Source organism: Eptatretus burgeri, chromosome 10 (assembly GCF_056783735.1).
Source record: "Eptatretus burgeri isolate ZD-2024b chromosome 10, Ebu_testis_v1, whole genome shotgun sequence".
Taxonomy (NCBI): Eukaryota; Metazoa; Chordata; class Myxini; order Myxiniformes; family Myxinidae; genus Eptatretus; species Eptatretus burgeri.
Genome location: NC_140970.1, coordinates 1,733,105 through 1,750,372, shown reverse-complemented (window position 1 = coordinate 1,750,372; position 17,268 = coordinate 1,733,105). Strand labels below are relative to the sequence as shown.

Genomic DNA, 17,268 nt, shown 5'->3' with positions numbered 1-17,268 from the left:
TTCACTGTCTTGTGTTTCTCCAAGTTTGTTTGTTTTTTCTGCAGCTGTGAAACTTCACCACAGCTCCTTGTCACTTTAACAAATTCATGCTTTTCACCCACTTCATTGTTTAAATATAGTGCCAGGCTGGTTTTGTGTCAAGGCCGATATGCTTCATATTCTTGAACTATTTCTTTACATTCGCATTTTGCGATCTTTCTAGCTCATCTCTTGCAGTTAAACGCAAGTTAAAAAGAAGTCTTTGTTTAAAGTCTTTAAAAAGAAGTCTTTAAAAAAGAAGTCATAAAAATATTACAAGAGCAAAGTTCCCATGCTTCCCACTAAAAGCAAAGTTGGAAGATTACAAACGTTTCCACCAGGAATGACCAAACATCAATTTTTGAGGTTAAAAAATTATTTTTCCATTGTAACCCTGTGAACCTAGGTCCCCAACCCCTAGTGCATGAACCGGGGTCAAATCCAAAAAATCGTTACATATTTCATGTGTTCCCCAATGTTGATTGCATATACAAAGTTTAATTAAAGACTAAAAGGGGCACTCTTCGACGTCGCAACGTTGCCAGATATGCCTCTGCCAAATTATTACATCATCATACAAACTTGTACCAAGTTTGATTTGAATCCCTGAACCCAGATTCAAAATATTAAATAACTCTGGCTGCCAGACCATGTGTCCGATCAGGTTGAAATTTAAAACACGTATTCTCTATGACAACTGGATCATAACTGTGAAGTTTCACGTTAATTGATGAAGCAGTTCAAGAGAAAGAATTGAAATTTTTTTTTTGTTCAATCCAACATGGCTGCCAGACCATGTGACATTTATTATTTGTGAACACCCTGGTATCCCCAAGGCTTGGGGAATTTGTGGGTGAAGCTTCCCCTCAATCTGTCAAGCCATTCTGGAGAAGATTATTTTTAAAGGTTTATTCTTCAAAAAATCATACCTGCCAAACCATGTGACCAATGACATCATAGGTGGATAACATTTTGTTCCTCTTTGAGAGGCGATCTTTTTCTTGGTCTTTAACAGCGACTAACAGCAGGGACGCATTGGTGATCATACCTGTAACGTTTCACCTCGATCTGATCAGCCATTTCGGTGAATATTTTTGAAGGTTTTTATGTTAAAAACATTATGGTTGTCAAACCACGTGACTTGCTAAACCGCCCACCGAATTGTGAAATTTTTCATATCGATGGGATAAAGCGCTCGACCTATGCAATTATGATGTCATAACGAAGCCACCTACAACATCAAAAAAAATCGCACTTGTTTCCCATGGGGAGTACATCGCATTTGCCCAATTTCAATTTTTTTCCATGGAGCAGTTTGAGATAGGGATCTCGTTTTTTTTCCTTTTTTTAACATGGCTGCCACACCACATAACCTCTGACACCGTAAATATCATTAAAGCATTTTACGTGAGTAGTCTCACCGATGGTGAAAATTTTGTGTCAATCAGATAAGCGGTTGCAGAGAAAACAGAAATTTGCATGGACGGACAGACGTACGGACAACCCAAAAACATAATGCCTCCAGCGACTTTGTTAGTGGAGAAATAAAAATGTGCCGGTAATTGCATTTTTTTAATGTTTGACCTTTTGACCCCACCCCAAGGGAAGAGGCTAAAAGTGATACTGCTCTTCCATATTTGTGCCATGTGGTGATCATAACCACCAAGTTTGGTGAAATTCTGCACAACTGTTTTGGAGATAGTGTGACAGACAGAGAGACAGACAGATGGAGTCGATTACAATATCCCCCAAAAATAATTTTCAAAAATTGTGGGGATGATTATCTGGATTCTCCCACTGTACCTGCTGATACTTACAGTATTAGTCCAAAACTTTTACATTTCTTGTCTCTTTCCTGAATAAACCTGCATTTGTCCTTCAAACGGTCTATGCCAGGAACATAGATGTTTTCAAACTGCTCTTTCAACCACTTTTCGATTGCTTCAGTAGTTCCTCATTGGTGATGATGCAGGTGTGAGACTTCAAATGTCAAAACAGATTATAGTCACTTTTTACCATGTTCAATACAGGCAGATATATATATATATATATATATATATATATATATATATATATATATATATATATATATATATATATATATATATATATATATATATATATATATATATGATTGACCCCGCCCACACTCCCTTCGCCGAAGTAGCTGTAGAAAGCAACCTAAGAAGAGTTACACAGGGTAAGTGCTAACGCTTCATTGAACCCTTCCCAGAGTTCCTCAACAACTATAAAGATGTTCACACACAGTACACACATGAGAATCCCATACACCCCCTCAGTTACCGGATCGTTTTCAACACACTAGTCTTTTACACCTAATATGGGGAACTTCTTAGGTTGCTTTATGCAGCTACATCGGCTAGAGGAGTGTGGGAGGATCAATCATCTATCTATAATTCCAGCAGTGTGTGTGTGTGTGTGTGTGTGTGTGTGTGTGTGTGTGTGTGTGTGTGTGTGTGTGTGTGTGTGTGTGTGTGTGTGTGTGTGTGTGTGTGTGTGACCGCTGTTTCTCGACAACCACTGGTCCGATCTAATTGAAACTTGCCAGGTATATTGCTGGGGACCTGAGGATGTGCCTTTTCAAGGTTTGATATTAATCGGACAAGTGCCTCCCAAGTTATGGCCATTTATTTACCAAACCAATGACAAGACACGTTGTTGCGTGGGCATGGCCGATGGGGAAGGAAAGCTCAGCCGCGGTCCCCATTACGGGTTACAACGTACGGGCTTCCGGAGAGTGATGACTTCGTGTATTCTAATAATTTCTCTATTTCTTATGCGCATTTATAGATAAACACAATTCCCCAAGTTATGATCGTTTTCATATTAGACGGTGCATACATTTTGGTAACATCAGAGTGCGCTGGTTTGCTCCGAACCAGGAAGTAATTTTTTTTCTCTCTTCTCTTCTCTTTTTGTTTTTCCTTGCGATGACATTGCGAAAAGGCAAAATACATTGGCGCTAATTGAATATTTGGGCATTAAAACTAAATTGCAAATCATTGTAACTGCGAATAATATGCGAACTTCCGGGCCACGCACGTACAGGCACGCGAGAGCGAAGAAACGGCCTGTGTGGTTGTTGTTTCTTGCTCGCGGTTTGAATATTTATTTATTTATTATTATCATTATTTTTTTTTTTTTTACGGGCACGTACTAGTTTATATAATCCTAGCAACCTGGGTGTAGTCGATTTGGTGAGAGCTGATTAGCTATTCCCTCCATTCACAGGTGAGAGATGTGGGTGTCTTTTTTATGTGTTTATATGTATATACATATACATATACAGTAAATAGCCATTTCAAATGGTAACTATGTAAAAAGAGTAAATCTGCTGTTTTCCAGAAAAATAACTACATTGGGGATGGTATATAAACCCCACATTCCTCTTTGTAAACACACGAGTCATCATTTTGGTAACTGTCCTTGTACATGATCCTTCTGTTGTTGACCTGGTAAAGGATGCTCACTTTGAATTTTTCAGTTTGTGCTTGTTCTTTGGATGCTTGTCATAACAGCGCCCTCTAGGCTCAAAGCAAAGGGCTGGAATCATTAAATGTAATAAAACTGGGTATGACCGAAAATGTACACTTGTTCATGTAGCTGGAATTATCACTTCTTTTTTTTTTGAGCCTGTATTGTAGCAATAACATCTTTAGAATTTGCTTAATAAAACCTTGGTGTTGAAAGCTTGTTCCTCTTCTGGTTTTTTTTTGTACACAATGTCGAAGCTCCTATAAGAGCTAACACAGAACATATAACAAGGGGAACAGGAGACAAGAGGGTGGGAGAGGGAAGCACAAAACTGGGGAACAGAGACATTAGGAGATCTGTGGAAGGGAGAGGAATCGGGCAGGATACACGGGGAAAATATGATGGACACTACAGGGACTTTCAGGAAGATAAGCAAGGAATTTGTGTGGAAATTTGGAATGAGGAGGGATTGAGGTGGGTTTGGGGTGGATTAACGGGGGTAGAAAAGATTGTTTTTTGGATGGGGGGAAGATATGAGATGGTGGTGAACAGCCGTTTTTAAGATCTGGAGGGAAGAGTGGTATTCAAGAGAGTGTGGGAGTTAGTTCCAGAGGTGGGAAAAAAATAGGAATGAAAGAGTGAAGGTGAGCATTGATTCTTGATTTTGGTAGTTTGGTAAGGGGGTTGTTGGCGGACCTTGAGTGCCCTGCGGAAATATGCGATTGGGGGTGGGGGTGGAGGGGGGAGGGAAAAGGAAAGATCAGAGACAGAGTTGGGGGTGCGAGGCTTGAGAGGAGATGGTAGAAGATGAAAGCTCTCTTTTGAAGAAGGTAGAAATCTTGAAGAAGAATAAGAATCTATGTGTCTGTACTTTTTTTTGAATAAATAATATATTTATGAATAAATATGAATAAATAATATAAATAATAAGAATTCCTGAACCCATTCCTTCAAGGGTATAGGGAAGAGTTTTAGGCCCCAACAAAAGTTAGAAAAACTAGAATGGTGCTCAGTAGAGCGCATACCTCTGCCAGGTTGAAGAGTTTACATTTTGTATCCCACTAATCGGCCGGATCTGGATCCAGCCCTGAACTAAAATTGAATTGTCTTGTTGTTTTCATCGAACCAACTCGTCCACCGAGTTTTGTTATAATCCGTCAACAACTTTTTTTAGATATCGTGCTACATATCGTTTTTGGCTCCATCTCTCAATGGTGAAGAATCATTGAGAGAATTAATAAATTCTCGTATCCTGATTCAGAATTGAATCTTAACCATAATCGATTCAATCCTCGCTCAAACACAATTCTCCCTCAATCGATTCAAACACACTAAGCCTGTCCAAATTTCATCCGAATCCGTCCACAACTTTTCGCGATGTCCTGATCGCAGAGGGACAAACGAACAGACAGACGGGTGCAAAGCATACCTCCGTCTACCGTCGGTGGCAGCAGTAAAAACAAAATTTGATTTTTTTTTCTTCAAAATGCCAACAAGATTACAACAACACTGGGCAATGCCAGCCACCCTTGCTAGTAGCAGATAAAGTGGGGATTTTCTCTGTGATCCAGAATTTCAACACCTCGCTGAAATAACATTTCATCCCTTCCTGTTGTACTGGCATATGCAGATGTTATTTGATAACCTTAGAACATAGGTTATCATGATGTGGCTTAAAATGTATTTGAATCGATCCCGAAAACGCTTTATCTTAAAGAAAAAGGAAGAATTAGAAGAATCCGAAGGCGCACTGCAATTGCTGAAGAGCAGATTTGAATGCATCGTTTGCCAGTGGACGCATATATAAATGTCTGGGCTTGTTTGGTTTGAGGAAGACGGAAGAAGTGCTATTTACTCATGCCGTTCGGTGTTTTGTCTCATCTCATGGTCTTTTGTGTTGCCTGGTGTGTCTGAGAGGTAATCGATCGTTTTCACTTGAAGGATTTTTAACAACAAAACTTGTTTTCTGTGAAATTGTTTCAGAATGAATGAACCTTTGGATGAAGATTGCAGGAATGTATTTTGCTTTGATTTATCTGGTGTCAATGTGCAAAACCAAACCATAGGTATTCTGAGCAGGGAAGGGTAAGCAAATGAAAACTGTCCAGTTGAGAGAGTCCGAGTTTTCCCTGGTGTTTGAGATTTATAATCGGTAACATTTGTTCGTTCCACTGCGATTGCTGCGTCGTGATCTTGGCGCTTTACGCTGTTGCGTTGTTTGTGTGGCACATGTCCCCCCCCCCCTCCCCCGAATCGTTGGTTGTGAACCAAGACCTTTGTCTTCCATGTGATGTATGATGTTTTTGCATGAGATTTGGCCGCTGCAAGATTAAAAATACAGCGAGGAGAACAGGCTCCACTTGCTTTTAATCAATTGTAGAACATCATTTGATTGTTGTTGTTGTTATGTAAATTGCATCATTATATTTCCTTTGGCTTTCGAAACAAACTCGAGATGATCTTGTGTTGATATTTGAAGAAATAATGGGAACCTTTTATTATAATCTTTGGCTCATTTGATGTGCAATGACCTCTCAGGTTGATAGGTCGGTATAAAAGCCATGTTTTTGTGAGTTGATTTTTAAATGAACAGGTAAATTATTTTTAATCTTTAAGTGTTAAATTAGTGCTTTAGAAAATAATATTATTTCATGGCTTGTCCACTTTATGTTGCAATCTGCTGAAAAGGATGATGCAAGACTTGCATCGTAATCTGATATTTTGGCAGCTGCTGGCTTGACAATGTATCAAAACCTGTCGTGTGTCCCTTGTATTCTAAAAGTATTGATTGCACTCTGCAAACACAGCTTGGAGCTTCAGCATTCTGAGTATTGAGCCAAATTGATTTGAGGAAGCTTGGGAGTCAATATTTGCACTTGCATTTTTCAACAGAGCAAACTTTCGAATGAAAAGGCTATATTGACAGAGACGGCAAGGCCTACAGTGTTGCTTGTGGTCCTCGATAATTATCATGTCATCCTTTCATTCACAGGGCGATAAAGGCTTTCTTAGAGGTGCTGTACATCGAGCCAGGCTTCCCCAGAGCCAATGAGGTCCACCTGCGTCTTGCCTTGATGTTCAAGTTCAACACCAACTACGAGGCCAGCCTGAAGGTTAGTCTGGGGGACAGGAGGTCGACATGGGAGGGGAGCATGGGGGGGGTTGGTTAGGAGGAGAGCCACTGGCAAAGTGAGCTGCATGTGTTCTGACCCTTCACTCAGAGTTTAACAATCTTAGGGGTGCACAGTTTGTATTCATCTGCCTTGCCTGGTAGTTCATTTAACTTTCATATTCATGCTGCTTCATCTGCACTGCTGTTCTTGCTTTGGGCTTACTGGATTAAAGTTCTTTAAATTGCAACATTGGTATTTTTGTGTTTTGTTGTGCTTTTTATTTATTACAACCAAATACCATCCGTTGCTTCTCTGATGAGAATACTGAGATTGGAGGGGGGGTGGGGGGAGAATATGGGGGAGATAGAGAGGGGAGGACGGAGCTGGAGAGCAGTGGGGGAGATAGAATAGAGAGGTGTGGTGGGAGATAGGGGTGGGGGAGATGGGGAGGGGGAGTGAGGAGATAGAGTGGGGGGAGTGAGGAGATAGAGTGGGGGGAGTGAGGAGATAGAGTGGGGTGGAGTGAGGAGATAGAGTGGGGGGGTGAGGAGATAGAGTGGGGCGGGGTGAGGAGATAGAGTGGGGGGTGAGGAGATAGAGTCGGGGGAGTGAGGAGATAGAGTGGGGGGGAGTGAGGAGATAGAGTGGGGGGAGTGAGGAGATAGAGTGGTGGAGGGGAGTGAGGAGATAGAGTGGGGGGAGTGAGGAGATCGAGTGGGGGGTGAAGAGAGAGGGGAGATGGAGGGGGAAAGAGGAGATATGAAAGGGGGGAAGAGAGAGGAGATGGAGGGGAAGGAGAGGGGAGATGGAGTGAAAGAGGAGGGGGGAAAGTGAGGAAAGGAAGGGGGGAGGGAAGGCAGCGAGAGGTGAGAGGAAGGGAAAGCAGACCTGTGGTGGAGCATTAATTATGATTCACACTGTTTCATCAAAATGATTCTGCATAGAATAACAGTGAAGATGGAAACAAAATAATGCCTGAAATCAATTTTCTACCGGTCATACTATGAATACCACCCAGAGACAAAAACCGCCTGGTCATGTCCAGAGATAAATACAGTCCAGAGACAAACACCGTGAGGACGCATCTGGAGTCGAGCTGTCCGGAGACAAACTCCCGTCCCGACATGGGAAGGTTCGGAGACAAACTCCCGTCCAGACACGTCCGGAGACAAACCCCGCCCAGACATAACCACCATCTAGACGCATATGGAGATACACATCCGGAGACAAACTCCCGTTTGGACGTAAACACCGCCTAGACGCGTCCGGAGACAAACGCCACTCAGACATGTCCGGAGACAAACTCCCGTCTGGACAGGTCTGGAGATAAACCCCGCCCAGACGTAACCACCGTCCAGACATATGGAGATAACCACTGTGCAGACATAACGACCGTCCAGAGAGAGAGAGATAGGGAGGAGTTATTAGAGAGAATATGTTATGCTTTGTGAACAACACACACACACACACACACACACACACACACACACACACACACACACACACACACACACACACACACACACACACACACACACACACACACAGCCGATATCAACAATTTTTCAGGAATCGGTAGGTTGGAGTCAGTGTAATTGAAATCCTGATAGAACCTCCAAAAGATACGGGATGAAACTTTGCCCCAAATCTACCTATATATACCATGTCCGTGTGTGCTGTATACGTACCTCTACCTTGTAGTAACTGTCGACTGTACATCCCGATCAGAACACGAACTGCACCGCTATCAACTGACACGTACTGTACAGCTCGGTAAGTGGCTTAATCACTCAGGCAAGCACTCCAATGTAACGCCTGGCTTGGCAAGAGACTAATTGCCATTGATACAACTCTGCACCCGGAAACGCCCGTGCAATGTCCGAATTGGACAAATGAACACTTTTTTTTTAGGAGTCAGAACTGTTGATACTTTCAAATCTGGAGCTTACATTTTGTAATTCTGGTTAGTTTAAGAGATTATCTCGGTAATTCATATACGCAAATGAAATAAAGCCATGAATGCTGGCATCTCCAGGTGTTTATATGCATTGCAATATACCCAGCAATTTGTAGCTATGATGAACGGGCATTCGATATGAGTGAGGAAATGAAAAAAAAAAAAAACTTTATCGTTAAGAAATCGTTACGGCCTGTTCCAAGTCGAGGCATGGTTGAACAAGCCAGAAAACATAGCAGTTTCAGACCCCAGCGAGGTTACCCAGGAAATGCTTTCAGACCCCAGACAGTGAGGTGGCCGAGGAATGTGAAGGATATAATTGATTAAGGCCGTTACCTATCCTCAAAAGGGGTGTTTTAATTAACCCAAACACTAATTTTTCACTCTTGCACTTCCTTGGAGTTTTCTTCGTATGCATGCAAAGTTTCAGGCTGATAGGTTTTATGGTTTTGGAGTTATGGAGAACACGCACGCGCGCGCGCGCGCGCACACACACACACACACACACTGCCTTTTATTGGTTGGTTGTGTGTGCGTTGGTTACTTCACCACCGAAGGTGGATGGAAGTTGTGTTTTTACCCGTCTGTCTGTATGTCTGTCTGTCATTGTTTGTCTATGAGCAGGATATCTCAAAATGTTATTTACTGATTTGGATGAAATTTGGTGGATAGGTTGGGTGTGTGATGAGGACAACTTGATTAGATTTTGGTTTTGATCCGGATCCGGGTACTGGAATTTTTTTCAGTGATTCTTCACCATTGTGAGATGGGGGCAAAACTGATATATAGCACGATATCGCAAAACGTGGACGGATTTGGACGAAAATTGGTTGACAGGTTGGGTGTGTGATGAGGACAACTTGATTAGATATTGGTAAAGATCCAGATCCAGATACCAGAATTTTTTTAATTGATTCGTCACCATTGAATGATTGGGCTAAAAACTATATATAACACATTTCAAAAAGTTGTGAACAGATTTGGACTAAACTTTGTGGACTGATTGGGCGTGTGACCAGGACGAATCTGTTCGACTTTGGTGAAGATTCAATTCCTAATCTGGATACGATAATGTTTTAATTTTCGAAATGATTCTTCACCATGGAGAGATGGGGCCAACTCAACATATAGCATGATATCTCAAAAAGTTATGTACGAGTTGTGACAAAACTAGTTGACCCAGTTGTTTCGATGACAAGAACAAGCCGATTACATTTTGATTCAGGTCCACATCCAGATTGGCTTATCAGTGGGATACTAAACGTAAACTGTTCAGCCTGGCGGAGGTATGCGCTCTACCGAGTGCCGTTCTATTTCTCACTTGTTTCTATTATGTCTGTCTAATGTATATTAAGGGTCATTCCATGCCAACTCACCTAAATTTCAAAAACCTCCCCAGGTCACCTCCTCAGATTTTGCTGGAAAAATTCTTAAATGTAGATCTATATGGCTCTACCCACCATGCAAAAGATTAGCTTTCAATTCCTCATAGTTTAAAAAATATCTATCTCTAGAGACCTTTGAAATTTTGCCCTAAAAATGCCAAATGTGAAAAATGCATTTTTTTTCAACTTCAGGGGCTTATAATTTTATAATGGACTCCTCTAAAAAGTTAATATTGCAAATATTTACTAATTGGCATCCAAATTTTTCAATTATGGCATCAGATAGCCTCTGGGATGCATATTTCTCACTCTATAGGAAGCTAAAAATGGCTTTTGGGCCAAAACGAGCTAAAATAAGGTGAAACTATAGGAGCCCTCCTGAAAATATGGAACAACTTAGAATTTTTTCCTCATAACACAGTGATTATAGGGTCATTATCTATCCATAGATACATTTTTGTTGGGACAATACAGTTAGGTGATGAATTATAAAAGTCTTACCATAAGCCCTTGCCTCCGAGGGCTCTAAAGTGGACCAATTTTGTCCCCTGGTTTGACCATGTGGCAAGGGGTTTAGGATCTTCATTTTGTTTCTAAAGATTGCCTCATATAAGATGTGTCTACTGACCGAATAATTTTATCGAACGCCCATGGCTTCATATTAAAATAAATTTTTATTTACATGCACGTTTTTTTATAATTATTCACTTTTTTCATATTCATGAGCTTATAAATCCGAAACTAAACACTCTAGCAAAGTGAAACTGCAGATATTTATAAACTGGCATATGAAAGTTAAGGATCTGTTATCAGAATGCCTGACAAATGCATATGTTTCTATCTGTAGGAAGTTGAAAATGCCACTTTCACCAAAAATGGTGAATATTCTCATGGTCTCCAGAAAAAAAGAAAGATCAATGCTGGGTGCCATTACTCGACATTCTTTGTGTGGTTGAGGCCCCTGACATAAAATCTGGTGGACATCAGTACCAACTGTCACAGCATGACTTTAAGCATGTTCAAGACCTGTTTTCTAAGATGTAAAATTTTGTGCCTCTGAGTGCTTAATGTCATAAAATTTTGTGCCTATGACATTCATGATAATGAATGTCATAAAAGATGAAAGATCATTAAAGAGTTTTCTGAGGTATAAAAATTACTAATATTCATTGTCTCTGTATATCTGTAAATAAAAAAGCTGCTACTCAACAAATCAAATTTGTTCTAATTTATAATTTGCAATCAATTACGAAAGTAATCATTCGCATGTATTTATGAATAAATAACATCCTGATCACTAATGTCTAATAAGAAGCATAATTTAGCCTCATGCGTACCCCTGCAAGTTCACCATGTTTTGTACCAAGTGGGCCAAATTGCCATATTTGGCTTCCCAAAACTAGGAGTATGTGCTTTCTAGAGACATTCTGATGCTACAATCTGAAATCTTGTATACCAGTTTATAAAATTCTGCAGTAACTCTTTCCTGGATAGTTCTATTTACGATTTATAAACTTCTGAATATGAAAAAAGTTAAGAATTACAAAAAACGTGCATCTAAATAAAAATTTATTTTACTATGAAGCCAATGGGCGTTAGATAAAATTATTCGGTCAGTAGACACATCTTATATGAGGCAATCTTTAGAAAATAAATGAAGATCCTAAACCCCTAGCCACATGGTCAAACCAGGGGACAAAATTGGTCCATTTTAAAGCCCTTGGAGGCAAGGGCTTATGTTAAAACTTTTATAATTCATCACCTAACTGTATTATCCCAGCAAAAATGTATCTATGGATAGATAATGACCCTATAACCACTGTGTTATGAGGAAAAAATTCTAAGTTGTTCCATATTTTCAGGAGGGCTCCTATAGCTTCACCTTATTTTAGCTCGTTTTGGCCAAAAAGCCATTTTTAGCTTCCTATAGAGTGAGAAATATGCATCCCAGAAGCTACCTGATGCCATAATTGAACAATTTGGATGCCAATTAGGAAATATTTGCAATATTAGCTTTCTAGAGGAGTCCATTATAAGATTATAAGCCACTGAAGTTGGAAAAAACCGAGTTTTTCACATTTGGCATTTTTAGGGCCAAATTTCAAAGGTCTCTGGAGATAGACATTTTTTAAACTATGAGGAATTGAAAGCTTATCTTTTGCATGGTGGGTAGAGCCATATAGATCTACATTTAAGAATTTTTCCAGCAAAATCTGAGGAGGTGACCTGGGGACCCTTACGTGAGTTGGCACGGAATGACCCTTAAGTGATTACACAGGCCAGCAGAATGTAATTGCACGATTTAGAGAGGTTGTATTGTATCTTGCTGTGTTTTTTGTTTTATTAAAAAAATTTTTTTAATGCTAATGTAATTGCACGATTTAGAGGGGTTGTATTGTATCTTGCTGTGTTTTTTGTTTTATTTAAAAAAAAATTTTTTAATGCCTTTTCAAGAAGTTAGATGTGCATTTTCACCAAAATTGACACCGATTTCTGAAGTCTGTTATCACACCAGACCCAAGTATGAATTCTAGAAATTGCCTACGAGGAAGACACATAAAATGTTTTGGGCCTTTGAAAAAAACCTAATCGGAACGTGAACAAAAACAAAAAAGCTAAACTTGATTGCTATTTCCTATATCTTTTCCAGAATTCATTCGATTGAACCACAATTCAACTTTATCCTTGAAGAAATTCCTTGAATTATTTCACCGACACTGCGTGGGCATGTTAAGACGCATGTTCTGGTTTTTTCTTTCCTCTGCAGTTTTGACAAAAAGCAGACATAAACATCAAGTTCTCAACTGGCATGCTCTTCCCTGTCTGTAATGTACAAGATGCTTTTTCAGTGTTTATGGCTTGTCTTTGACAACCTGAAATTATTCCAGAGTTGATGTGACTACATATATTTTGTTCAGCAGATAATGACTCCATTCTGTCTGGATTAGATCTGTATTTTTGTTTTTTCTCCCCAACAATGCAAAGACATACTTTATGTACCTCCTCCAAAAGGAAGGGGCTTTTGTTCCTGACAAGGGACATCATCACCAGGTTACAGAACAATTCGTTCAGATCAATGTGTACCAAGTGTATGAACTAACTTGTATACTTTAGCAGTTTAAAAATGTATGTGTGTGTTTGTGTGTAATATATATATATATATATATATATATATATATATATATATATATATATATATATATATATATATATATATATTGTTGCGGGCCGGAGGTTCGGTGGCGAGAACGACCGCTAGGTGGGGGGAGTTACGTCGTCTCCTACGAGACTCCTGGAATTGTAGGCCGCCGCTCTTGGATAATTCCATGAGCCGGCGAGTCGCTGAACCGACCGTGGAACGCCAATATCACGACCGCGTGACGAAGGGTCTTTTTGTCTGGAACCAATTTACCTAAGTAACCACGCGGGGATCCACGCCCTCGGCACGTCTTGCTCGAACCGGGTCACTCTACCGACTGCGGTGTAGTTCCAACTACTGACTACCAACTCCGGTTCGGGTGCAGTCGAGTGGAGCTGCCAAAGCCGTGCCGGCGAGGATGAACGGATTATCGGGAATAAAGACCCGGCTAAAATTCAGATCCGAACCATGCTGGACCAATGAAAGAGAGGACGGAAACAAACTGGGAACATTTTTAATAATGGTTTATTTACAATAAGGACACAGAGCAAGACTTATCGTGGAATATACAAGAAAGAATTCACAATGATCAGAAATTTAACACTTAAGCAGTTCTACTTAAGAGATGGCGCCACACACGCAGACACACACAAAGACGAAAATAAAACCCAGGTGTTTTATTAGGACCCCCGCAGCCAGGGAGAGAGACGAGCTGGGGTCGCGGTTCGGCAGGGTACCTGCACGTTGGAGGGGTGGGGGTGCTCCGTGGTGCGGCACCTGCCAATGGCCGTGCAGCCCAGCCCACAGTCACACGCGTGGGGCTCGTGGCCGCGGAGGAACTTGAGAGGAGACGTCGGAGTCCCAGGGCGGGTCAGGGTCGCGGAAAGGACCCAGCAAAACTTCCACGAACGCCCCAGACTCCAGCAACGAATTCCCCGTCTCCAATAAACTTCCGATGAATGCCCTCGAATGCGCCATGCAGAGCTAAACTCCTTCTGAAATGAACTGAACTCAGACTTCAGCTCAGAACACACGACGCACACCAACCACTCACTCCTCCAAAGAACTCCCCTCAAGACTGAGAATGGTGTCGTCTTTTTATGGACCTCCCCGAACGGGGTGGGAGCTCGGTGGAACAGATGTCACTGTCCGCTCTGATTGGACAGGGCCTCCATGGATCCGCCTCTTCTGGGCGGGGTCTCGGCCTTGTTGGGGGAAAAACCCGCCCCCGCTTCCACGCGTGTTTGCACTCGTTGAGCAAGAGTTACAACGTTAGAAAGGAACGCTTGTGGAAGCGGCAAGAAACTGCTGCAAGATCTTGCCTCGGCAAGTCAGGGTGCGTGTAGACAGCAGGTGGGTAGTGGATCGTGATGGGAGATGGGATGGTTGTTGGATCTAAAGATTTAATAACCTACCTGAAAAAACATCGCAACGCACGCCTTTGATTCTCCCACTAGACAAAAGGAAGGGACCTGTCTTCATATGTACTTAACGGAATAACTGACTTTTGGGACATCTGTATGTTTGAATCCATATGGTTTCCAGATGCATCGTAATATATACATTATATGTGTCATATATATATATATATATATATATATATATATATATATATGTATATATATATATATATATTTTGGCACGCCCCTTTCTTTGTTCCACCATCAGATTTTTGTTACTGCATGAAATGAAACAAGATTTGGCACATATACTAATGATATTATTGTCTTCCTAAAGAGGCCCCTCAAAATTCGTTTTGATGCATTTTCACAAACTCCAACCGATTCCACTCAAATTCGGTACGATTATGGCTTTTGATCCAACTTAGGTCATTGGCGATAAATTTTTTCCATAACACTTCCGATATTCGAAAAAAATCGATATATCGATATCCCTTATGGGATTTTCCATTCAAATCCACTCAAGTTTAAGGCCTACGGGGGACGCAAATTTCCACTTTGCCCCGGGCGCTGTTTACCTCCGCTACGCCAACTGTTAGGGTTAGGGTTAGGGTTAGCTGTTAGGGTTAGTGTTAGGGTAGCTAACCCTAACCCTAACACTAACCGTAACAACTAACCCTAACCCTAACAGCTAACCCTAACCCTAACAGTTAACCGTAACCCTAATAGCGAACCCTAACCCCAACCGCAACCCTAACCGCTAACCACTAACCCTGACTGCTAACCCTTAACCGCTAACCCCTATTCAGGAAATTTGCAAGAGAGCCCGGGCGTTGCCCGAGCCACGCCGGGCATTACTACTCGTGTATATATATATATATATATATATATATATGTATATATATATGTATGTATATATATATGTATGTATATATATATGTATGTATATATATATGTATGTATATATATATGTATGTATATATATATGTATGTATATATATATGTATGTGTATATATATATGTATGTATATATATATGTATGTGTATATATATATGTATGTATATATATATATATATATATATGTATGTATATATATATATATATGTATGTATATATATATATATGTATGTATGTGTATATATATATGTATGTATATATATGTATGTGTATATATATGTATGTATATATATATATGTATGTATATATATATGTATGTATATATATATGTATGTATATATATATGTATGTATGTATATATATATATATGTATATATATGTATATATGTATGTATATGTATGTATATATATGTATATATGTATGTATATATATATATATATATATATATATATATATATATATGTATGTATATATATATGTATGTGTATATATATATGTATGTATATATATATATATATATATATATATATATATATATATATATATATATATATATATATATATATACACAGATACAGTATATATGTTTTATATATATATATATATATATATATATATATATATATATATATATATTTATATATATATATATGCAAGCACTTTATTTACACGACACACGGAGAGCACACATATAGCAATTAAAACAATTATGCACAAAAAGCAAATGTAATACGACCGACTAACGCGTACACACGGCAACACTTATACAGTTCTACTTCACAAGACATCGCGCCACAAGATCCATACAAAAACAAAAGAAAAGGCCACCCTCAAAGACAAGGGAGCAGACGGGGCCTGTGGGCCTTTATGGCGTGGGACTTGGCAGACCGAATGAGTCCCACGAGACCGTTGCAGGTTACCTGCACCCTCGCGGTGCGATGGTGGGCGAGCTCTCTCCGGCGCTCCTTGTACGAACGCGCAGGTCCGCGCGACACAGCTGGCAGAGCGGCACCTCCAGTCCGCGTCCCTTCCGCGACGTCCGGACTCTCCACCGACTGCAGCTCCAACGAGCGGGTCGCTCTACGGACCGCTTCTCCAAGACCCAGACGGGCAGAAGACCATGAACCGCCGACTGATACTGACACTCTCACTGACCGCCCTGACCTGACCTCCTCTGACCTGACTTCCTCTGGTGTGACTTTCTCTGGTGTGACTTTTTTGGCGGCGCCTCCGTGCGCCCTTTTATTTCCCCGGCACCCCGCCCCTCCCTTCGTGGCACGCGGGGGGGGGGACATTCCACCAGGGAAATCTGGGCCGGAGTTGAGTTTCCAACCGTCATTCTTGTGTACCAGAGAAATCGGAGCGGGAGTTGAGTTTCCAACCGTCATTCTTATTTACCAGGGAAATCCGGGTGGAAGTTGAGTTCCAACCGTCATTCTTGTTTACCAGAGAAATCGGGGTGGGAGTTGAGTTCCAACCGTCATTCTTGTTTACCAGAGAAATCGGGGTGGGAGTTGAGTTCCAACCGTCATTCTTGTGTACCAGAGAAATCGGAGCGGGAGTTGAGTTTCCAACCGTCATTCTTATTTACCAGGGAAATCCGGGTGGAAGTTGAGTTCCAACCGTCATTCTTGTTTACCAGAGAAATCGGGGTGGGAGTTGTTGTTCCCCTTTTGTGTTCGTAGAGATGTTGACGGTTGCTGGCGGAGTGGTGAGGATGGCGTGGTTGTTGAGAGGCAGGTGTGGTTGTGGTTGTTGTGAAGCGGCGTTGTGGTTGGTGGTTGTTGTGTGATGGCGGTTGAGACGTGGTTGGTTCAAAATAAAGATAGAACAGAAAAACGCCTATCTCAAAGCGTCGCAGC

General features: G+C 40.8%; 1 protein-coding gene across 2 annotated transcripts in view; it reads left to right on the top strand.

The window, feature by feature from the left end:
* Positions 1 to 17,268, top strand: part of LOC147017806 (histone demethylase UTY-like) — a 292,751-nt gene that overhangs the window by 198,996 nt on the left and 76,487 nt on the right. For both annotated transcript variants that reach the window (XM_085896797.1, XM_085896796.1), the window contains exon 6: positions 6,506 to 6,626. In XM_085896797.1, coding sequence (XP_085752923.1) covers positions 6,506 to 6,626 — 121 coding nt within the window. The remainder of the gene's footprint in view (positions 1 to 6,505; positions 6,627 to 17,268) is intronic.